The 25,922-nt window shown below is 35.2% G+C and overlaps 1 protein-coding gene across 2 annotated transcripts in view; it reads right to left on the reverse strand.

Annotated features, from left to right (window-relative positions):
- THSD4 (thrombospondin type 1 domain containing 4) overlaps positions 1 to 25,922 on the reverse strand; it is a 934,909-nt gene that overhangs the window by 77,037 nt on the left and 831,950 nt on the right. For both annotated transcript variants that reach the window (XM_074294657.1, XM_074294658.1), the window contains 2 exons: positions 4,207 to 4,382; positions 378 to 474 (listed from right to left, as the gene is read on the reverse strand). In XM_074294657.1, coding sequence (XP_074150758.1) covers positions 378 to 474; positions 4,207 to 4,382 — 273 coding nt within the window. The remainder of the gene's footprint in view (positions 1 to 377; positions 475 to 4,206; positions 4,383 to 25,922) is intronic.

A 25,922-nucleotide genomic window follows, 5' to 3' on the forward strand; every position in this document is an offset into this window, starting at 1 on the left:
CACCAAGACTTTACTTTGTCTACCCATAGAGGCAGCCTGAAGCCTGATATTTCTTTCAGATTTAACTGTTTCTGTTTTCATAGTTTAAAATTGGATTTTTTTGAAGCAAAATAGAAAAGACATTTCAAATTAGTAAAGTTTAGGTATAAAATATCATTTTCTTCTTGCATTAGACAAAGGGAACTTCTTACAATAATTACTCAGACACAAGAGTCATCCTATAGCAAGACTCTTCAATTTAGAAATATATTAGTGGGAATTTTCTCTTTGTTGGTTATTTGAGACTGAGAGAGCAAAAATAAGAAGAGAATGAGAACTTATAACCAATACACAGGCATATCCTGCTCCTCCCCACCACCAAAAGCAATAGAATATACCTGGTCTTCTATGAGGTGGTAGCTGTGGACTAATGGCATTAGTTCCTGAGATGACATACTCATAATGGACACCTGGGTTGGGCTGCTGGTGTATCATCTAAGAAAAAAAAAGACTTATGTTATCTTATTTAACACAACTGTACATATTATGATCACTGTTTACATTTTAGCATCATGGATGTAGCTGATAGAAAGCTGGACTTTCTGACACAATATGGACATACAGCTTTGAGCTAGTTACATTTTCTCAGCAATTTAGACCAGAGATTCTTATTCTTTTTTTCTCTTGTGACTCCTTTTTGTCTGAGAAATTTTTATGTGATGCTGGGTATATAATATAGGTATATAAAGCAGTTATACCAAATAAACATTACTGATAATGAAGCATAATTTCATGACCCCCACATTCAGTTACAAGACCTCATATGGGGTCACACTTGATAGTGAAGCTGGGTTCTTGTTAATTCTTTAAAGGATTTCCTCACCTGAGAGTTCCCTATATCAATAAAACTACTGATGTAGTCTACATAATTACAAGCATCTGTATATAGGTGAGACAGTGAGTATTAAGCACATTAGGAGAATTATAAATTAGAGTAATTAAAAGGTTTTTACCTGACTTCCTTAAGTAGGGCTCAGGAATTTGGTTTCTTGAGGAAATAAAGTACCACTAAAACTAAGATAATATAGCTGTGAAATGTGTGCAGGTTTTCCTCAGTTTCCTTCAATTATCGCTAGACTTTCAAAAGATGTCAGTGATAGGTGCCACTCAGGAGAAAGCAAAAAAAATCCATTTAACCAGACACTAGGTGGCGAGAAAGATTCATGTGTGAGTAAAGTACAAACAATTTTAAGAGTTGGGACTTTAGCAATTATGTAAGCTGATCCCCCCACTTTATAGATGAGGATACTGAGGTCAAGAGATATGAAGAGATTTAGCCAAGGTTATATAAATAATAAGAAGAAAGATTTAGGATTAGAATCTTTATTTAAGAGCCAACCAGAAATCTGTCAGTTTATTTGAAAGTCTTATCAAGGTGGGGTGGAAAACTAACTGGTCCTAGGCAAGGAGAAACTGTAAAGGAGACAAAGTTGAACCTTTGCCCTCCCTGGCTTCTGCTTTGGTAATCCCTCACCCATCTAACTGGTTATCAAAAGCATAACAAAATCATCCTTTATTATAGCATGCTTGGGACTGAGGGGGGTGAAAGAAAAAAGAATCAAGTAAAAAGGGTGCACAGCAGAGAACAAAAGAACAATTTACAAGAAAGTAAAAAGATGGACTTCATGAATGTAATTTCTTCTATTAATAGATAGACTTTCTTCATCTGTTAAAAAAAAAATCATAACAAAATCTAGTAGGAGAGAGGTTCTGGGAATGAGGGCCAGGAATGAATCTTCCAAAGGCCAATAAATAGGAATCTGGAAAAGACATCAGACACACAGGTGAGTGCAACTGTCTCATTTTACAAATGGAGAAATTGAGGCAGGGAAAGTTAAATGTATTGCTTAGGAGCCCCTGGGATGTGTTGGAGATAGGATATCAAACCAAGTCTGCTGACTCCCAAACTGGTGATTTTTCACTATTCCTACATGTTGTTTCCATGTACTGAGAAAAATGGATGCAAGGAAGAGAGAATAGAAAGGAAGAGAGAAATTAAAACTCATTTTCAGTTGGATAATTTGCTTCCTAAAGACCTTTAAGGACTAATGTAACTATAATGTTTTTTGAAACTGAGAGCAAGTCTAGTACAATGGAATGAAAAGTGGATTAGGAGTCAGAGAAGCATTTGTACTAGGATAGAGCAACTGAGACTTCTCCCAAGGGCACCTCATCCTGTATTATGAATCTTTGCTCTGATGGAACTTCATTACTCCACTGATACCAAGCCATTGCCCTACATCCTCAGTAGGCTATCTCCATAACCCCACTCTGTCCTGACCCTCCTCTTACCATACCTACTCTCCCAACACAGGCCCACCTTCCCTCTCTCCCTAAAGGCTGCTTACCTAGCAGTAGCCTCAGGGTCTCTATCTTTCCTCCCGAGATCTTGAATCTCTTCCAGAAGTCCCTTTCCACTTGCCCCTACTCTCTAACTTGTATGCCATAATTGTTAGTTACAGCTTAGATTAAGATTCTTCCATTCTAAACCCAGTTCTGCTGATATCTATACTAAAACATTTTATGTTGTGAATAATAACTTGGATGAAGAAAATGAATGTGGGAATAGCAAAATTATGATTTATCATTAGTAAAAGTTTGAATTCTATACCTGTTTTATATACCTATATACTTGAGGTCATATAAAAATTTTTTGGGTGAAAAGGAGGCAAGACTGGAACAAGTTTAGGAAGGCTTATCTATACCATGCTGCTTAGCCTATTCCCTTTATTTAATAAAAGAGGAAGTTGAGGCACAGGAAGAAGTGACTTGCCCCATATTCACAAAGGAAATAAGCAAAAGAAGTGTGATTCTATATCAAACCCCCCGATACCAAATCTTGGGCTTTTCCCATATTGCTATGTTCCCTTGCCTCTATCATAGGAAATCTTCTCTCCCTCTTTTATTCCCTTCCTTCCTCTCTTCTTCTCTTCCCTTCCTTCCTTCCTTCCTTCCTTCCTTCCTTCCTTCCTTCCTTCCTTCCTTCCTTCCTTCCTTCCTTCCTTCCTCCCTTCCTTCCTTCCTTCCTTCCTTCCTTCCTTTTCATGGAACATATTTTGTTAATGTGATTCTTTTAATATTTATGGAATTAATATTTATTGAATAATAATAATAATAATTATGGAATTATGGACTTCTGCTCTACCAGACCACCCATTATGAATTTTTAACCACATGGGTATGCTATTTTTATTTCTAATGCATCAAGAAATTTACTCAGATTCAAATAACTACTGTTAATGTATTAGATAATCCCAAAAGTAAAATGTAAGAAAACTATCACAAATGCATTTTTTAGTCCATGGACCAATTAACAGAGTAGAAGTGAATATGTGTTAATGATGATAGTGATGATGGCCTATTATACAAGTTAAACTCAAATATACTGGAAATTTCATAAAGCATGAATTTGAACTCAAAAATGTTTCCCTAGATATTGACATATTTCAGAGTACTTTAGGTAAAGTCCATTAAGTATATGACAGTGAAGTATTCTCTGTCTACTAAAAAAGCATCATTATTGTTGGCTTTTATTTTATAGTCTTTTAGGAAACAGATGCTGGTGGTTTTCTTGCTTTAATTAAAAAAATGAGGCATGTGAGCTTTTTCCCCTCCTGAGAAAGTCAGTGTTGCACCTTCATGTAAAGAAAAGTAAAGCTACATCTCTTGTGAAACAGGGAACTCCTAATAAACCTCTCCAGTAACAAGGAATTTTATTGGTTCATCTGGTGCACGTTGGGGCTTTGATTTTTGACCTCACTTTAATATGGAATCGAGAAGGCTCAAAGCTATGAGAAGGTTTGCCTTGCTCAGGACATTTGCTCTGGTCTGCCATAAAACTAGAACATGCTAAATTAGCACAAGGAGGAAAGCACTTGGAGGAAATCCAACTCTTGTGAAATAAAGGCTAGGTTTTTACCTCTGATTTGGTTCAACAAGTAAAATTGGTTTTACTGGGTCCATAAACTTGGAGGGTAAAAAGCATCTGGTACAGTTTAGATTTCTTGTAAGTTTGGCAAATTTAGAGATAAATGACCAAAAGTATCTGGGCATTTACATAGATACGCTCAAGGGTCTGTGGTTAAAAGAGAAAGTCAGATGGAGGCACTTGTCATTATCATGTTGGAAGCAAAGAACATATTAGAAAGAACAATAATACAAACTCACATAGACATCTAGGATCTCATTAGTGGGACCTTCAGCTAAAAATGACTCTCCTGCAGTGCTAGAGATTTCATTTGGGCGCTTATAGGTGAACATTGTCCCTCCGCCTTCATATTTACCAGGCCGGTCAATTGCCCAGTTTCCATTGATGATGGAACGGCCTGATCGACTCCGAAGTGCTGTTAAAAAAAATAGAGAAGGTCACTATTTAAGTCCAGTGCTCCTGAAAGAAACTGCAACTCTGTCACTCATCAACCATTTACAGTTTTTTAAGGAGATTGCTGATAAATGAGAATCCACCCTTCTAAAGAAACATATTCCATTGTTTGATTATTTTTGGAGTAGTTTAGTAGAAAGATTTTACATCAAGAAATATCTGTTTGAAAATAAACACCCACACATTCATAAGAGTCAAGACAATTTTATAGCTCAGGTTCTGTCTGGCAACTTGGATTTGGATGAAGTCAAACTTGTTTAAATTTCTCAAATATGATGTAATAGATCTGGACCGGAAAAAGAGACTATCAGAGAAAAAAGATTGGCCTTCTTCCCTCTAGGACTATGTGATCCCAGGTTCTGGAGAGACATTCACAGTGGAAAGAAAATGGCAATATTCTATTTTTTCTTCTGTGCCAAATTATAACCAATTAAGCATGGCTAATTCTTGTTATATGTTTTAATCAGAACATTTATTTCTTTTTTTATTAAAAAAGATACCTCTAAGTACTTATTAATTTTTAAATTAAAAAGGCCATGTGTTTCTTTAAGGGCTGAATTACCTCCTAGGCAATTTATTTAATCTACAGACTAGGTACAGAGAGAAGATTCAAATGAGATTGGTTTGAAATAAATCCCAGATACAAAATTTTTAAAAAATTCTCTAGATCAGATTGTATGTGATTCTAAGTGACTAAAAGACTAAAAAACTGGATGGAGTTTCTCAGCATCCAGCCATCTTTTTAGTAAAAGTGCCGGAACCTTGGGACAAACATCAATTGAAAAAGGCTTCTTTAGATGTCATATACTATGAGATGTGGGTAGTTTTTTTTTTCTTTAGAAATTATTGCTATTATCTTTTTATGTCACTTTCATATGCAAGTATATCCCTTCTTCTCTCCCTCCCCAAGAGAGTCATCACTTATAATAAAGGACAAAATTGAAAAGCGAGAAGAAAAATAGTTCAGCAAAAGTAAATAATACCTTAATCAAGCTTAAAAGCATACACAATATTAAATGGGTATTGTGAAAGGGCTGATCTTTGACCTCCCTCACATGCCTGAACTTTCAAGCAAACAAGGCAATCACAAAGTCTCTGACTTCTTCCTTCCTTCCATACCTAAGCACTTCCAAAAAGAGGAATTGTATTGCATCAAGAATATCCCCTGAGGCAAGTCCTGATCCAAAGTGCCAATATCTGGATACATAAGCCAGAAGAAGCCTCATTTTGTGGGGAACAGGGCTCCAAAATCAACAGCAACAAAATTTTTAGACACATTACTTTTATGTATGAGGATCATGATGAAATTGTATAATTCAAGCAGAGATTGCTTTTTTAATGGCTATAATTCATATTCTAGGCACATGGGGCATTTTGGGGACAGAAATAGGTAGGGAATACATTATTTAAATTGACAATAGCTGTCAGCAGACAGGTAGAAAACTGGGCCAATACTTAGTAGAAAGAGAATAAGTTGACATGACAGAGAGGTCTCGGAATGAGGTTTTTCAGGGTGACTATCTTATAAAGGGAAACAATGGATGGTAGTAATAATGTTTTATCTCATGTGATTTATTTGTATGGAATAGCATTCTTTTGAAGTGGAAAGTGCCAAACCACAAGCCCCAACTCACTTCTTTGTACTGCTATAAGCCATTATGTTGGAAACCCAAAAGCTAAGGAAAGTGGTAGCAATGTTTGAACACTGGCTGGTATAAAATGGAAGTGGTGTCTCACAGCTAGTGCTGGAGAAGGGATTTCCATTCCAGCTAAGGTCCCCATTGCATCAAAGAACTACTTTGAGTCTATTCCAAGATGGTCCCAGTATGCTCAGGCAGAAAAGCATCCGAACAATCCTAAACTCAGTTTAATTACACATTCTGTTTTTCTATTATTTGTGATAACACATTCTGTTGCTCTCTTGTTTGTGATAATTTGTGAAATGTGTGCATTTCTTACATGGTCAGTTTCAAAAATCCTTTATCACATCATGGTTACAAAGAACTGAACTTGGAAATCATTATGGATGCTATTAAAATTTTTATGTAAAATCAATGAATGTGTCTCTCTTGTAGTAAAGAATACTAGACTTGGACCTAAGAGATACCTGGATTAAAATCCTGCTTTTGATATTCTATAAGCTGCAAAACCAGAGCTAAAATCTCTTAAGGAATCAATTTCCTCCTATCTAATATTAACATAATAGTATTTGTATTATCTATTTCATAGGTTGCCACGAGGCTCAAATAGAATTACAAATAGAAATCACATTGTAACTTTAAAGTGTCAATAAATATAAAAATGTATATTAATACTAAAATTATTATTATCCAATACAAATAAGAAACAACCAGTTTAGCAACCCAGTTTACAAAATAGATCAGAAGTCAAAATAAGGTTGAAGCAAAATAATTAGTCCAGGAACACTTCAATGCTTCTGTGACCCATTCCTTGTTCCCACTTGATATGTGTGATAAGCTCACTGGCTCTCCAATAGGACTACATATAAGAGATTCTATATGGGTGACAAACATATTAAAAGATAGATTTGCACACAAAAAAAATAAAGATGACTTACATGATTCAAGAGATGTACATCTTTACCCAAATCCAGTTTTGGGTATCCTCTATCTACTAACCACAACTGGTCTGGTTAACAGTTTGCAAACTGGTCATGAGCTACACACCATGATCTATTTGTTGAGGCTTTTAGAAAATTTGGTTAAGTATTTACAACAAACAAGATAACCAATCCCTCACCAACAACATTATAAATTTAAAACATGCTTTTTGAACAGTGAGTCATACATACTTTATTGTCTTTAATTTTTTATGACTAAATGTACAAACAATTTGAGTTCATAATACAGTACATTTGCAAGATTTTTTTTACTTTTTTAAAAGTTCTTTCACATCTTCAATCTCAAATGTGCTGTGAGCTTCAGTACAGAAAAAGTCAAGTGGCTATAGATAAATGGCCAAATGTTTCCTACAAGCTCAGTATGAATCATAAAATCATGAAATTTCAGTTAGGAAGGCAATATAATAAAGGGTTAAAAAGAAAAAAAAAGCCTACTGAATTTGGACTCAAATCTGGGTTTGAGTCCTGGTTTACCAACTTGCGTTGGTGATTTTGGGGAAAGAGAAAAAGCATTTATTAAGTACCTTCTGTGTGATTTTGGGGGAAGAGAAAAAGAATTTATTTAGTACCTTCTGTGTCCCAGGCACTGTGCTAAGTACTTTACAAATATTCTCTTATGTGATCCTCATAACCCTAAGAGAAAGGTGCAGTTATTATCTTCATTTTACAGTTGAGGAAACTGAGAGAGGCAGAGGTTAAATGACTTGCCGAGACTTGTACAGCTGCTAAGCAACTGTGATAGGATTTGAAATCAGATTTTCCTTATTCCAAGCACAGGGTCATTTGGCTGTCTCTTTGGCTTTAGTTTTTTCATTTATCAAATGGGTATAATACTTATAATATTTACTTGTCACTTTTGAAGTTCAAAAGAGACACATGTAAAATACAAATTATGAAGTGCTATATAAGCATTAGCTAGTGTTCCCCCTTTTCACATGGCAAAGATTTGGATGGCTTGTCTAGGATCAAATAGCTAATCCAAAGCAGGGTTGAACCCAGATATTCTGATTCTAATTGTACTTTTTTCCCCACCATATCACATTGCTTCTAATTGAAAGAGTAGTTTTTAAGGCAGCTCTTCTGATAACACATAGAACTACCTGTGTTAATGGACAGTTTCCCCATTTTAATGAAATCACAGGTTTGAGACCCCCCCCCCCATAGGTCAAATCCTGATTCTAAAATATGAGGTTAAATATCAGTGCAACTGAGGAGTGTGTCCAATCCAAAATCTGGGATTATGTATAAATTCAAGAGATTTGGTTAGCCCATGGTAGAGCTCCTTGAAAGTTTGATCTTGGAATAATCCAGTCTAACTATCCACATGGAAAAAACTAAGTAGAAAAAGAATGCATGTTGTCCAGACTTTCATATACAATTAGATGGACAGGATAGATAACATTTCTATTCTAAAGATAAAAAAATGGAGTCTCAGAAAGGTTGTGGCTTTGTCCCAGAAAGGACAGAGTGAGGACTAAAATCCAGGTCTTCTATCTCCTACAGAAACTGACATGTTTCTATTATGTGAGAAAGGAAATCATTTTTTAGCCTTTGTTCTGAACATCTCTAGTTTTTATCTCCAGCTTCCCACCACCATCTTTGTCACATTCCTCTGTTTCTCAGAGTCCAAGTTGTGTCCTATCATTGCCTCCTGGTCTTTTTATCGAGTTGTTTTTTTTTTTATTTCTATTGGAACTAACGATCTGTTTCTTATCCTAGCCTTATTTTCTCAACTCAGCCTCTAAAATATAACACATTTAACTTCATTTGATTCATTTATCACTAAATTAGGTTAAAGGGTGAAAGTCTGGGGCTCAGAAAATAATTATCTCCACCTAAGTTCTATGTCTTTAATTTCTTCCTTCTACCTTATATTCCCTCCTTAACCAGTTTCAATTTATTGCAGAGTGGGAAAGCAAAAGGAATAATGAGCCAAAGGTTCTCCCTTCAAATCTGGATGCTACCATTTGTTAACATGCTTTCTATTACATTACTTCTCCTTTCCAAAATACAGGCATAGATCACTTTATTACATTTCACAGATATTGCCTTTTTTGTTTTTACAGATTTAAAGTTTGTGAAAAGTTTCAAATCGAGCAAGTCTGTTGGCACTATTTTTCCAACAGCATGTGCTCATAACATGCCTCTGTTTCACATTTTGGTAATTCTTGTAATATTTCAAATCTTTTTCATTATTATATCTGTTATCATGATATGTGATCACTAATATTGGGTGTTGTTATTATAATTATTTTGGTGCACTACAAATTAAACTTATATAATATAGTGGATTTAATAAATATTTTATGTTCTGATTGCTCCACTGACCACCTATCTCTCTCATTTTCTTCAGGCTTTTCTATTCCCTGATTCCCAAGAATATTAAAATTAGGGCAATTAATAAGTCTACAATGGTTTCTAAGTCTTCAAATGAAAGAAAAAGTTGATCAAAGATACAAACTTTTTGCCTTATTTTAAGAAATTACCATGTCCATTCTGATCTTTAGGAACCACCACCTTGATCAATCAGCAGTCATCAACATTGAGACAAGACCATTCATCAGCAAAAAGATTACAATCTCCTGATGGTTAGCATTTTTTAGCAATAAACTTTAAAATTAAGGTATATACATTTTAAAGGCATAATACTATTGCTTATTTATAAGACAACAGCATAGTGTGAACAGAATTTTTATATGAACTGGGAAACCAAAAAATTCATTTGACTTGCTTTTTTGCAAGATGCATCTTATTGCAGTGATCTAGAACTGAGCCTACAATAATATTTCTGAAATATGTCTGTACCTTCCTTCTTCTCACATGTGATTTTGTGAATGTGTCATTCATGGCCCCTGCCTCCTTTGACCCATTCTGCTGACCAAATGGTAAAGTTCATTGATAGTTTGATTTTGGAATAATTGAGTCTAACATTGGAATGAATGGTAAAACATGAAAAACTTAGCCCCCCAAAAAAGAGAATGTATCTTCCTTCTTTGCAGAGGTGAGGGATTATGGGCATGGAACACTGCAGATACTGTTGGATTTGGTTGATGTGTTGGGTTAGTTTTGCTAATTGCTTTTCCGTACTCCCAATAAATCCACCTTAACTTTTTTGGTGGGGGGGAAGAGGAAAAAGGATATTTTTGGAAATGGAGCTAATATAAAAACAAAAAAAGCTATCACTATTTTTTTCTTTTATAATTTTATGGAAAATATCTTGAAAGCCTTAAAGAAATAACAAATATTAGACATATAAAGAGCTAATGACACTTGCTTGCCTGCTCTGATAGTTCAATAGCCTGGCCTTGATGGTGGGATGATTTCAGTGAACAAAGCACATTTTCAAAAATCCACCAGCTCTTGTATTCACTTATTTGCCATAAGTCTAATTGCTGCCCAGTCTACTTCCTAAAGCTCAAGAAAGATTTTGAGCCCATAGGATTCCAATAATTTTCAGGGTCCACACTTGATGAACCCCACTAGGATCAGAGTTTCATGAAATGCTCAGGGATTCAAAATCACACCAAGAAGGACCTCACAAAGTTCTCATTACCTCTGGATCACTCCACCCTGTCTGCAACCTAACCTGACTGACTTTCTCAGGGGGTCCTGAATCTTTGGTGTTGGCCTGAGCATAAAACAGTCTAGGATTTATAGGCAAAAATAATAAACCATTGATTATTAGAATTTGAAAGGACTTGAGAGACTCCTCTGGCCCAACCCCCTTATTTGGCAGATGAGGAAACTCAAACCTGAAAAGAAGAAATAATTTTTCCAGTTGTTAATGTCAGAACCAGGTCTTTAAATTCAGTCCAGTTTTCTTTTCCTTAAATAGCACCTCTGATTTGTGAAGTTTATTTTTGGTTTCTTCTTCCTTTTTCTCTTTGTTTTCCTCCTTTTCATCTTCTTCCTTCTGCTATCTTTGGCCACTTCACTTCTGGCCACCAGCTTATGGAAAGAAGGAAGCTTGGGAAGTAAAGTCCATTTATATAGGCTTTAAGAATTACATAGCTTGTACTAATAATAACTCTAAAAGATAGTGGTGGAGCAAACTATATTAGCCCCATTTTATAGAGGAGGAAACAGACTTGGAAAGTTGAAATGGTCTCACTGCAAACAAGTTCTGGTTGCTGTTGTTGTTTAAGCATTTTTCAGTTGTGTTTGACTCCTTATGATCCCATTTAGGGTTTTCTTGGCAAAGGTAATTGAATGTTTTGCCATTTCTTCCTCTAGTTTCTTTTGCAGATGAGAAAACTGAGGCATACATGGTTAAGTGATTGTTCCAGGTCCTTTACCCATGGAGTAAAGGTCCGAGGTTAGTATACAGGGTCTATATCCCAGGAGATCATAAAAAAAGGGAAAAAGGACCCATGTGCAAAAATAGGATAAGAATTCACTATTTGACAATGCTGGGAAAATTTAAAATTAGCATGGCAGAAACTAGGCATTGACCCACACCTAACACCGTATACCAAAATGAAGTTGAAATGGGTTCATGATTTAGACATAAAGAGTGACACTATAAGCAAATTAGAAGAACAAAGGATAGTGGCCTCTCAGATCTGTGTCGAAGAAAGGAATTTGTGGAATTATGGAATGCAAAATATATCATTTTGATTGTATTAAAATAGTTTACTTTTTTGTTTTTTTTATAAATAAAACTAATGCAGGCAAGATTAGAAGGAAAGTAGTATATTGGGGGAAATTACATCCAACAGTTCTGATAAAGGCCTCATTTCTAAAATAAATAGAGAATTTACTTAAATTTATAAGAATACAAGACATTCTGCAGTTGATAAATGGTCAAAGTATATGAACAGACAATTTTCAGATGATGAAATTAAAATCATTTTGGATATGTGAAAAAATGCTCTAAATTATTATTGATCAGAAAAATGCAAAAAATAAAAATAAACCTCTGATGTATCACTATACACCTCTCAGATTGGCTCAGATGACAGGAAAAAGATCATGATGAATATTGGAGGTGATGTGGGAAAACTGGGACATTGATACATTTTTGGTGGAATTGTAAAGGGATCCAACCATTCTGGAGAGCAATCTGGAGCCATACGCAAAGGGCTAAGAGACTGCACATATCTTTTGGTCTAGCAGTGGCTCTACTGGGCCTGTATCCCAAAGAGAAGAAAAAGGATTCATATGTGCAAAAATGTTTATGGAAGCCCTTTCTTGTAGTGAGAAGGAACTGGAAAGTGAGTCATGCCCATCAGTTGGGGAATGGCTGAATAAGTTATGGTATGTGATTGTTATGGAATATTATTGTTCCATATTAAATTATCAGCAGGATGATTTCAGAAAAGCCTGGAGAGACTCACATGAACTTATACTGAGTGAAATAAGTAGAACCAGGAGAATATTGTACATAGGTACAAGATTATATGATGATCAATCCTAATGGATGTGACTCTTTTCAACAGTGAGATACTTTAGGCCAGTTCCAATAGTCTTGTAATAGAGAGAGCCATCTACATCCAGAAAGAGTGGGGACAATGTGGATCACAACATAGTATTTTCACTTTTTTTGTTGTTGCTTGCTTGCATTTTGCTTTCTTTCACATTTTTTCCCTTTTTTGATCTGATTTTTCTTGTACAACATGATAATTGTGGAAATATGGATAGAAGAATTGCACAGGTTTAATTATATTGGATTACTTGCTGTCTAGGGGACAGAGATGGGGAAAGAGTAGTAGAACAAAATGTTTGCAAGGGTTACTGTTGAAAACTATGTATATGGTTTGAAAATAAAGTTTTTTTAAAAAAAAGAACTAAAAGATTTGTGATTTATATGTCTATACACATGAAAGGAAATCCTTTTCAATTTTTTAGTAATCAGATCAAAGGCTTCCCCTAGTAAGTCTCACATTTCTATTAAACAAGAATTGTTTATTCTTACTTTTTTGTTCTCTCTTCTTTTCATTTCCCTTATTCACTCAAAAATTTTATTGAACATATATTGTGATGAGCAATGTGGTATAGACAAAGATCTCCCTAAGAAATAGCAGTCTAGGTGGGGAGACAGGACATATCTATATGAAAAGGTAAGTGGTAATCAAAATAGCATAAACTGCCAAATGAGCAGAAAAGACAAGGAGTTCAATGAGTTTTCTTCCTTTGAAAACTGTCACGGTAGTGGGCTGGGCAGAGAAGGAAGACAAGAATAGGCTTGCAATGTTTCCTTGATGCATAGGCAGGATTTGTAATGCAGCTGGTGGGGAGAGAGTGGTGTGCCATTCCAAGTGAAACACAATGAGAGTGAAGACTTGTGGTAGAAAGGAAAACATAGTGGGTATGGAGGACTCTGAGGAAGATTACTTGGGCTGAAGCACAAGGTAATTAAGATCTTGGTTTAGGGTTGGAAAGGATTTCACAGATCATCTAATGAAATACCTTCTTAACTTGAGGTTTGTGAATTTATTCTAAAAAAAATCACTGCATTTGAATATATATTTTATATTGTTGTAAAAATGATTTTAATTTAGTTTCCTTTGCAATCCCATTTGATACACTAAAAAACATTATTCTGAGAAAGAATCCGTAGGCTTCAGAAGACAGTCAAAGGGGTCCATGGCACAAAAAATGTTTGACACCTTGGTCTAGTACACATTTGCTCATTTTATAGATATAAATGAGCATTTGGACTTATCCCAGGACACTAACATTCTCCTTCCAATTCTAATTGTCTAATTTGCCTCCCAAATTTCAAGAGTCTTAGTGTTTAGAGGAACAGCTGATAGAAGTTGAATGAAGGAATTTTTTAAGCCTTTATTAAGTGTTTACTATGTGTCAAGCACTTGGCTGAGCAATAGGGATAGAAATAAAAAGAAAAAAAGTCAATTATTGCTATCAAGAAGTTTATATTCTGGGTGAGGCAATATACATAAAAGAATTCAACTGCAGGGCTGGTGGAAAAGCGTGGAAGCTCTCAGGGTGCTGTGGGAAGATGGTGGAAAGGTGTCAAGATAGTACCCAAGTCTTTAGAAGATGAAGGATAGGGATTTTATGATACCCAGAATGACGCCTGCCGCCCCTGCCAACAAGGACACTAGATTTATTACAGTCAGGCTATTCCATGTGGAGATGACCTCTGTGGTATTATATTAGCATCCTGTTTCAGAATTAGAGTTTGAAGCACAGAATGAAGTCCTACAAAATTTAAGATACTGGAGAATGACATTCTTAAGAACATAGAAAACTATTTTACAGTCTTGTTTGTTCATTCAGTTGTGAGCAGGAGAGATATCTATATTTCTATGGCTTTCTAAATGAGGCATGGGTTAACTATGTATATACATTTCCAGTTTTACTAAAAGCTGGAATGTTTAAAACCAAATATGAATTCCTATCATTTCATTAGTGAAACTTTGGTAGAGAAATTCACCCCAGCCTATTTTTTCCTTTTTTTGCCTGATTGTGTAAAATGTCACGGCAACTAGATGAAGATTTCAGTGATTAAGACTTTAATATCTTTCTGCTTTTTTCTCACTTTGATTAAATGCTTTTTAAGTAACAACTCACAAGTTATGTGACCCTGGACAAGTCACTTAACCCTGACTGCCAAAAAAAAAAAAAAAAGAAAGAAAAAAAGGAATGACTCTTGTGAAAACTGATTCAGTGGAATACAAATTAAAAGGCTGGAAGGATAGGAGCTAGTCGTTGGGGACCAAAGGTGAATGATTTGTTTAGCTGAAACATCTGATACAGACATAATTATAGACACAGATGTAGGCACAAAACATAATCCATGCAAGAATCACACTTGTTTCTAGCCTAGTAACATTAGGAGATAAGTATAGAAAGTTAGGTAAGGGTAAGATTAAAGATGTCTGTGGATACATTCTGAAATACGATTTAGGAGGTTGGAATGTATTTCTTAGATAAAGGGGAACTTGAAGTTGTGTAATGTGATGAAGGTATTGTTTTAAACAATTTTCTCTGGTGGAAGAATACAGTATATATTGGAAAAGAGAAAACCAATTAGTCCAGAAGAGAAATGATAAGAGTCTGAACTAAGGGGATAGAAACAGAATAGCAAAGGAAAACAAAAACATTTCAAAGAAATAACCAATAAGGGTTATTTCTGGTAGGCTGAGTGGAGTCTTGGTAGAGAGTATAAAAGATGAGTCCTATTCATTCAGGGCCCTTATGTCCTCTGTCGTGTATTGGCAAACCAGGTATGTCTCCTTAGGTTCACTTTAACCCTAGAACAATCCTGGGATATCCAAAGCTATCTCATGTTTTGGTTCATTTCAATTCAAGACAGCAAATCTTTATTGCATGCCTTTAAGTTCAAGGCATTGTAATAGGTACTAGAACTACAAGAAATAGGCCTTGTCCTAAAGGATCTTGTATTCTACTGGGGAGGGCAATGCAAATAAACGACAGATAAAGAAATAAGTAGTCAGAAAAAAAAAGAAAAAAAAAACACCACAAAGCAGTTTCAAGAGAAAGAGATCTAGACTAATATTCTATAGTTGGGCCACAAAAGACCATTTAGTCTGTCTCATTTTATAGCTAAGGAAACCGAAGGCCAGGGAGTTTAAGCTTCTTGTCAAAGATCATACAGGAGATAAACACAACAAAGGTAAAAGGGAGAGAAAGGAGAATGAAGAAGAAAGAGAGACAACAATCTGGGGAATCAGAAAACTTTACATAGATAGTAGTTTCTGAATTATGTCAAGGAAAAAACTTGGAGTTTCAAGAGGCAGATGAGAGGAAGTTTCTACTAGTTCCCAAACATGGGAAACTATCTGTGTTGTTTCCACAAGAGTCAGATTGAAAGACTTGGGAAGTGAGGCAAAAAGTGTCAATAACTCTTTCTAGGAGTTCAATTTGAAAGAGAAAAGAGCTATAAGATGAAAGCTTGACAAGTTAGCAGAATCACATGAAGGTATTTGAAGTATGAAAGAGAATTGGTCATATTTTTAGATGGCAAGGAAGAAGATGCAGAGAGATGAAAGATAAGAAAAAAAGGAAGGCTTTTGGTAAAAAAAAAAAAAAAAAAAAAAAAAAAAAAAAAAAAAAAAAAAAGCAAAGCCTTCTGCTAAAAAATCTGGGAGGAGTTGTTGGAGGAGAGGGAAGGTTAGAATAGCTATTGTGGAAAATGTGATAGAAAACCAATCAGGCAAAAAATAAAAGGATTGTCATGCATCAGTGAGGGCACTGTTGAGATTAGATAACATAAATTTGTAGTGAACCCAGTCTGCACAGTTGCATAACAGCTCCAAGATCATCCAATTACTTCTGAGTAGGAAAAGAAAAGGCAGATGGTAGGATAACTAAAGACTGGATTTTGGCCAAAGCACTTCTGAGGATAAGGGGTCAAGGAATTCAGAGGTAAAGGACAATATATAGTAAACCTCACTTATCACAGACTCAAGATTGACAAAATAGAAATGAGGAAGTTTCAGAGGTGATAGACTGTAGATTGGAAAACAGAATGATAGAAGGCCTCTAGGGGTCACAGTGAGGACAAAGATTAAGCTTAGGAGGAATGAAATGGAGGAAAAGATCAAAAGATAGGTGGTTATGGTCAGAGAGAAAATTCAGCATTCTGGATTATGGACAAGGAGCAATTATGAGGGGTGATCAGATCAAGATTCCGACTATCCCTGTGTGTGACCAATACAGAGTGAGGATATATGCCATGAGAGTTCAGCAGGCTCATGAACTGGGAGGACAGGGCATTCAAGGAAACATGGATGTGCTTATTAAAGTCCCTTAGGAGAACAGCAGTTTTGGGGTGGAAGGGAAATTGTTTTCTGGTGCTGAACTCTGTAAAAAAAAAAAGGGGGGGATATCATTTATCAATAAGACCTCTATATGGGTAACTGCAACATGAAATTAAACCAGTTGATGAATATATGTAAAGAGAAAAGAGAGATTGCTGATGGTTTCAGGTAGGGCAGTCTGGAAGTGGGAGGGAGAAGAAATACAATTCCTCCCAATCTAGGGCTCTAGGGGGACAGGAGAAGGAAGAATAAGTACTAGATATGGTGGCTTTAGGGAAGATCTGCATTTCACTTATGGCAAAAAGATGTAAATTATAAAATGAAGATCCTCTGGGGTTCCAAAAGATTTAATGAAATGGGAACCTAGGGAAGAATAGGAGTTTATAGAGCTGCTGGAAATAAGGATAAGATGACTAAGAGAGATGGGAAGGGAGAAAGATTTCTGCCTGGAGAGACTGATTCTGAATCATGGAGGAGGAAGATTAAGAGCAAAGAATCATGGAACTCCATCATGGAATGTGTTCCATTTATTGGAATCCTCTATTAACTAACTAATAAGTACTAACTCTCACTTCCTTTGCCCAGAGATTCTCAGGATCTCAAATTCTAGGACCTCAACTACTGGAGGAAACAAAAATATAGTGAGAATTAGCTCTCTAGAGGTTGGACTGAACTCAAATTCCGTACTTGTGTAGAAGCCTCAACTGAATTTAGTAGGAGTTGCAAGGGCCATTGTTGTTATTCATTAGATATGCAGTGTTCACCTGTACTGACACAATTTGTACCTCAGACTATAAGGCAAGGAAATCTCTCTAACATTTGCTAAGAGATTGAGTGGTAAAGATTTACCCATTCTACTTTTCTTCATTTTTCCTCTGTGTACTTAAAACAACCTTAGATTGGACAGGGTTTACCTATCTGGATGAAGTGATTAGCTTATTTTCACAGCTGCCCTAAAGTCAAAAGCAGACTTTATCCATTTTCTCATCTCTTTCTTTTTTCAATAAATATTTACTTAGTGTCCAATATGGGCAATGGCCTCAGAAGGGGGAGAAGTCAGTGATCTTGATAGTTAATGTAAATATAATTATCACACCCTTACTGCTATGCACATATTATTCTCATCTTGCAGTTAAGCCCAGAAACATTTGTACAGTTTCTTAGAATACCACATGAGCGGTGTGCTGCCTAGGAGAGTTTTCTTGAGAATCATTTCATGGCTGCACTCTAGTTATGTCCAGCCTCAAGTTATAAAAGGAGGTAGACTGTAGATTGTAAAGAGAGGCTCCAGGAAAGCTGTGACTAGGAATGCAGAAAAGGGACTCTATTTAGAAGTGGGGGAGGCATACAGGGAGGCATAGTGATCAAAGAGGTAAGTCACACAAAGGATGAGCAGGATGTATATATGTGGATGTATATATATACACAAGTGCCTCAATTCAGCATCAGGTAGACAAAGAAAAGTCAGAGCACAGAAAATAATAACTAATTCAGTAACAAATGTTTATTTAGTACTTTAAGGTTTGCAAAGTGCTTTCTAAAGGTTCATTGGATAATAGATCTGAGGATGGAATGGAACTCAGAAACTGTCTAATCTAGTCTTCTCATTTTAGAGATAAGGAGCTTATATATCTTGTCCAAGATTATATAAGTAGCAGAATTTGAACTTGGGTCATCTGATTCTAGATTCAGTGATCTTTCCACCATAACACATGTGTTTGTTATCTTATTTGATCCTCAGTCTGTGAGTCTGTGAGGTAGATCATATATATTATAAATTTTGCATGTGAGGGGCTGAGAAAAGGTAAGTCACTTGCCCCCAAACCCCAAATCTAGCAAGTCAAAGTCAGGTATTCCTGACTCCAAGTCATGTGCTGTGTTCACCATGTTACCTAGCTTCCTTGGAGCTCTTGACATGAGAAGGAGTGTCTAAGCACCAGGTATTTTTGCATATGGGCACATATCATAAGATGCCTGCACTATAGGGTAGAGAATGACATCTTCTTGCTTCTGAGATTCAGCTACATTTCTAAGGACAGGGGAGTAATATTAGCTAATATAGCCAGATTTGAAACTCTCTGCTAAATCAGAGTTTATTATTAAGGAATTCATATGGATGGGACTAATAGATTCTGTATAGTCTGTATATATTCTATGTAAGATATGCTCAAAGAACTCCAAGATAACTCAAGGAATATAAATACTTCTAGCATTTTTGAATGCTAGAAATAATAATGTGATGGATAATATACAGAAGTATATGGGGAAGAAGATCCTGACATTTCCCAGGTCATCCCTGTTGCATTATAGAACCACTGTCACTAGTTTCTCAGTTTGCTTTGGCATTCTTCTTACATATCTCTCTGCAGTAGTAATTTGGGCCAGCTTACACATACAAAAGCTATGACCAAGCTGAAGAATCAAAACAGAGGGAGCAAGAGAATGGATGCAAAAAGCCAATGGGGAAAATGGTCGATAACTGAATTAGCTGTCTGCCTCAATTTAGAACTTTCATAAGGATCTTGTAGAGGCAAGAATGAATCTGCTCCCACAGCTAGCCTTGCTTATGTATGTGAGACTAGGCAAATGATATCTTCTAGCTGAGATGAGGAGTAGGGGTAGGGTGGATAGAGGATGATGGCATTATAAATCTACCAGCAGATTCTGGAAGTAAGGTTAGATGGTTTCCGGTTCCCTCATCATTAAATAATCTGCAATATTCTTTCAAATTCTAAATCTATTTAAATCCAATATAAGAACAAATCACTCTCCTGATATCATTGGTCTTCTCCAAGGAGAAACAATAACAATCTCGGCAGATTGTAGTTTATAATATCATTAGATTTTCAAATAATTTTTATGTAAATTATTTAATTGCTTAGGAAAACATTAACATTCCCTATGGAGTCTTCAGCCTTTCTAAATCTAGCACCAAGAGATTAGCCAATTAATCAAAAAAAATCTAATAAGTACCTATATTCAGCAGAAGAGTGAAGAGAGTAAAAAGAGAAATACAAAAGTGAAACAGTTCCTGACCTTGAGGAACATACTTGCTATTGGAGTATGCAGAGGGTTAACAGAGAAGTAAATACTAAAGCTTTATACAATAAAACAATTGGGGAGAAGTGCCATCAACTGGCAGAATCAAGAATGGATTTTTGAAAGATTTGGCACTGGAATTGAACCTCCAAGGGAAGTAGGAGGTACAGAGGAGAGGCACCAAGAAAAAGTGCATCCCAGCACTGGGATTGGAGGCAACCTGTACAAGGATATAAAAGCACGAAGTGAAATATTTTGTATGGGGAATAGCAAGTGGGTTAGTTTGGTTGGAATGTAGGGTGCATAAAGGGAAGTAATATATAAGCAGCCTGGAAATAAATATATGTGAGACAGGTTGTGAAGTTTTTAAAATGCTAAAGAACTTTGTATTTTATCTCAAAGGCAATAAGAAGTCACTTCAGCTTCTTGAGCAAGGAAGTAATGTGGTCTGACTTTTACAATTTGGCAGGCCATTCCACAGTAGATAATTGGTCAAAGGATACAAACTGTTTTCAAAAGATTGTTGCAAACTATTAATCATAGGAAAGAATGCTCCAAATAACTACTACTAAGAGACATGCAAATAAAAAACCAAAACCCAACCATACCCAAGAAGATGGCAAAAGATGAGAATAGTTAAGGTTGGAGAAGTTATGAGAAGATAAGCATATTAGTGTGTTGTTGTTGATGGGGCTGTGAATCAAGAGTCATTTTGGAAAACAACTTGGAATCATGCACATAAAGTAACTAAACTAGCCATGCCCTTTGTCCCAGCAATCCAACTCTTAGAAAGCCTGATCTATAGTAACATGTTTATAGCAGTACTTTATGTGGTCACTTAGAATTGGGAACAAAATAGATACTCATTGTTTGGAGAACAACTAAAACTTGATATGTAAATATGTATAATACATTATGGTTGTATAACAAGAAGAGACAAATATGATGAATACAAAAAAGCATGGAAAGATTTACATGATCTGATGCATAGTGAAGTAAGAAGAACAAAGAAAACAATATATACAATGATCCCAACAATGAAATAAAAGAAATAACTACAAAAAAAAAAAAGCAAAAAGTGGATGTTGTATCATTATAAAGAATAGGTATAATGCCAAATGATACATGTCCTTTGCAGGAGTGAGAGGTCCAATGTATTGATTGGTTTTTCTATTTTTTTCTCTTCTTTTTTCTTTAAAATATTATTTTTTAGATAAGAAGCCTCTCTGAGAGAGGAAATAGGAGGAATATGAGGAGAAATTATGATAATATAAAAATAAAAAATTTATTTTTAAGGATTATAAATTTAGTACCTTTATTAAGGATGAATTTGAAAAGGCAAACTGTAAAAAAGAGCAATTGGGGGTGAGGGTGGTATTGCAATAGCTAGGTGAGGAGTGATGGGGGTTTGAAAAAGCATGGTTATGGTTGAAAGAAACAGTTGGCCTATTTGAAAAAGGACTTGGCAATGACTGAATATAGGGTGTGTGGATAGAGTTGGGCAGAGCTGTTAAATGACAGTGGGGAGTTAAGAATGACTCCTAGATTATGAAGCTATAAATGAAATAAGGAAGTTAAGAGGAGGGGTGATTAAAAAAAATGAATAGATTCTATTTTAGACATGTTGAGTTTGAAATCCCTAGAGGACATTCGACTAGAGATGACTAGCAGGCAAATAGAAATGTGGGACTAGAGCTCAGGAGAGAGATGAGAGCTGGATATGAAGAGTTGGCTCACATTCTTTCTCTAGGATTTGGCAACAAGCACTTGGAAATAACTTTGACTTAGTGAGGATAAAAGACTGAAAAATCTCACCTTTGCCTTTCAACTCAATTTCCTATTAAGGAAGAATTCAAAACTTCTTGTGTACCCATCAGCTCTCTAAAGTATCTTCTGCATATTAAGAGAATAGGTTATTATCACTGCTTAGCTACTCAGGCTTATTTCTATTTTTCAGAATAATGATTATATTTTTTAAATGGTGCAACTGTCAGCATCAGCACTTTTGCTTTCAACTAAATGGTTTCTTCCCTTCAGGGGTGGATGCTGTCTTCTTCAGAGGCTGGTGCTTACAACAAAACTGTGTTTATTGAACCTGACAAAGTTGTAATTATGCCTGTGTAAACCTTCTTTTGTTCTCAAATAGAATGTGCAGTTTCATACTCTTTTGATGGGATAGTTTTTAAAGAGAGACAGAAACACTAATTAACAAACCAACATTAGAATTCAGAAAAGAAGTGTCAACAAAAGTATATTACTAATTTGTTCATGTCAACTCATATTAATTATATGTCAACAGACCTTGACAACTCTCACCTTGCCATTGGTATGAGAGTCATGTATTTCAGAGGTTTCCTGGTCATCCGAGGAGAGTAGCAAAACAGAATGAATATGCTACCTGATAAGGTAGAGCCTGGACACTCTGGACATATGGGAAGGCAAGCATTCCTCTTCCTAAAAGGCATGGATGTAGCACAGTGAACTGAGTGCTGGACCTGAAGGAAAAAAATTCCTCAGGTTTCAAGCTGAGCTTAGATATTTATTAGCTATATGACCTGGACAAGTCACTTAACTCCTTTATAGGCCTCAGTTTTCTCAACTGTAAAAACAATGGTGATACTATTAGCACCTATCTCCCAGGTAATGATAAAATGAGATTATATCTGTAAAGCATTTTGAAACATTAAAGCACTATGTAAAATCTATTATTAATATTAATCTATTCCTCATAATATTAGTGTCATAATTAATGAATATAGAATTCAGACCTGGAAAATTATCACTTCCTTTAAATTCTTAATTGCTTTGTGTTATTACTACTACTACTACTACTACTACTACTACTACTACTACTACTACTACTACTGCTAATGTATAACCTGTCATAATATCAAGCAAATTATTTCCTTGAACTCCATACTCTATAGTTTTCTTATCTATAAAGGTTGTGGGTTGGGCTAATTGATATTTAAGGATCCTTCTATCTCTAAATCTATGAGTGAGCAATCAATTAAATAAGCTAAGTATTGGAGATAAAGGGACAAAAATGGAATAGATTTGCCTTCTTTCTATGGCCTCCCAACTATAAAACATTTCACCATTGGTCAAGCCTTCTTCACTTTTAATATGAAGAAAAGGAAAAGAATTGTGAGCATTCCCAACAGAATACCTCTTCACAAAGGATAAGCCTGTGTCTAGTTTTTCACAGGCTCTTTTGCTCTCTCTGCCTACATGTTCACTGAAGACAAGGAAGAGAAAAAGCCTGCTTAGTTATATAAACCTTATATAAAGTTACAATTTCAATAACCATAATTTGATAGACAGCCTGTTGTAATAAATAGAATGTTAGACTTAAGAGTTAGGAAGATTTCAGTTCAAATTCCATCTTAGACACTTACTAGCTGTGTAATTGGACAAGATATCTAACCTTCCCAATCAAAAGGAACTCTTTAAAATAATTAAGTTGTGATTTGCTTTAGTGGAAGGGAAATTACACACAGTCCTAGAGATCCTTTCTCTGAAATTCAGGCATAATTGCCCTGAAATTCCTTAACACATTAAACATGTCGGGTATGCCAGTAAAGTATACTAGAAATAATATATCATGACATCTATCTGATATATGGGAAAAAGTTATAGTAAGAGGTAAGAGACTGGGATTATAATCTCAGTTTTGCTATAATTAGTGTGTGATTCTGGGTGACTTCTCTCTTTTTCCTGGGCCTCATTTTATGTCATGTATCAAATGAGGGAGTTGGAGAAACTAGGGTTTTAATCTGGGGGCCATGAACTTGGTTTAAAAACAATTGTGTTTCAATATAATTATGTTCCTTTGTATTCCTATGTATTTTATTTTACAAACATTTTTATGTATTTTGTTTTATTGATTTAAAAACTTTACTCTCATAAGGAGTCCATAGGTTTTATCGGACTGCTAAATGATTCTTTGGAGTCGATGATGGACAAGTTCTTCTTTAACCTTGATATTCTAGAATTCTAAGATGCAGGTGCAGTTTACTAGGCCAGTACCTGAAAATGAGAGAACAACTTTATAAAGAAGATTCTAAGAATGTATTTTTGTATGAGGATTGGAAAATATCATTGTGAAACATGAAGGCATGAAATTGTTTTTATTTAAAAGACATTTGTTGCTGCTTTCTGCAAGCAAATACTTAGTTTGCTTAGTTAGAAGACAATTATAGTATTTATTGCTTAAACCCAGTCTGGTATTTCAAGCCAAAGGAGGGGCAAGTAAGGGGAAAGATTACTATTCAACTTTGAGCCAGTAAACTGAAGGTTAATCTGATAACCTTGTTTCAAAACAACCTAAAAGATAAGAAGAAAAGCCTTGAGAAAAAATTTGTGGTTTTAAATTCAGGATCCTGATGGTATACTTCTGGTAATGCTTATACTTACTTAGATTGGGGGATAATGAGGAGTGATTCTAAAGGGGGAAAAAAAGCTTTTAGTTACATGGAATTACACAACTTGTATTTTTGATGTTCTCAATAGCTACATATTGATTCAATAAAAAAAAATTTAAAAATAAGTATGAAGTAAACAGTGCAGTTACTAATGTGATATGTGTTTCAACCTATTCTTTATCTTTCTGACTGGCTGAAACTTCAAAGCTTTTCTCAATCCTCATTTTCCTTGACCTCTCTTCACTTTTGGACATTACTGATCATTTCTCTGTCCATTGACTACGGTGATTTTTCTCTCCAGGTTGATTTCTCATTACCTCTCTTTTTAAAGAAAATAAATTTTCTTTCTTATTTTAAATTTAATTGTCATTACACATAAACATTTCAGTATACAAAAATAAGATTATACATGAAACTATAAATTTCTGTTATATAGCTTTTATAAGCATATATTAAATGGTAGTAACAAAATTGCAATTTGCTTTTGTTTTCTTTAATATAGTTTGTAAATGTTTTATTGCATTTTTAAAATTTTATCTCCCTCTTTCCCTCTTTTCTATCTCCATCTATCTCTCTGACGCTCTGTCTCTCTCCTTAGTATTCATAAAATCATCTTTTAATTTCATTATCTCTTCAACTGTTCCTTTCCTGTCTCCATTACTAGACCCTCTTTTTCTTCCTTTCCTGAAATTTCAGGTGGCTGAGAAGACCTAGCCTTAGGCTCTCCATTGTTTTCTCAACATGTACACAGAGTGAAATCATCAATTCAGGACCTCACCCATGCTTCAGAATTATTACTTCTGATTATTTATGTCATCCTATCTCTCATCTCAAATTCAACATTTTCAAGACTAGACATCTGTCATGTATTATTTTATATTGTTGTTATCTGCTTTTGTTTTCCATCCTACTAGATTGTAAATCCTATGAGGAAAAGAACCATAACTATTTGAAATGTTTGTTTCCCTTAGAACCCAGCACAGCACTGTACTCAGTAGACACTTATTATTTGCTGAGCTGATATCTAAAACTGAACTCATAATCTCTCCCTCACTTCACATAACAGAATCCATTTATTATATCCCTATTTCTGTCAATGCCACTATTACTCTCACTATTCTCTGGGCTCAAATTCTTAATTACCTTCGACACTTCTCCCTCCAATTCTGAGTTCATTAAATGTGAACTGCTGAGTTTTCCTTCAACACATTTACAGAATCCATTCTGGCACTATTTTAGTCTAACCCCTCACTATTTCATACCCAGTTTATTTCAATAACTTATTAACTTGTTCGTATGCTTTCATTTTCTCTCTCCAATTCATTGTACATGAAAAAGATTAATTTTAAAATAGAAAGAGATCTATAAATATCATCTAATACAATCCTTACATTTTATAGGTGAGGAAAATAAGGTCCAATATGTTATCACAGGGCTCCAAGAGGAAAATGGAAGTCCACTGAGAGAAGATAACATTTTGTTTTTGCTTTACTCTTATACAGATAGCACGGTGTCTGGTAAATCAAAGATGTTCAAGAAATGCTTCTCATGAAATGACTGACCAAAGGTCACACAATTAACATGATCAGAAATTCAGATCCAGGTCTTTTGGCTCTAAATTAAATTCTTTTCTTATTATGCCACAATAC

The sequence above is a fragment of the Sminthopsis crassicaudata genome, chromosome 2 (assembly GCF_048593235.1).
Source record: "Sminthopsis crassicaudata isolate SCR6 chromosome 2, ASM4859323v1, whole genome shotgun sequence".
NCBI classification, from domain to species: domain Eukaryota; kingdom Metazoa; phylum Chordata; class Mammalia; order Dasyuromorphia; family Dasyuridae; genus Sminthopsis; species Sminthopsis crassicaudata.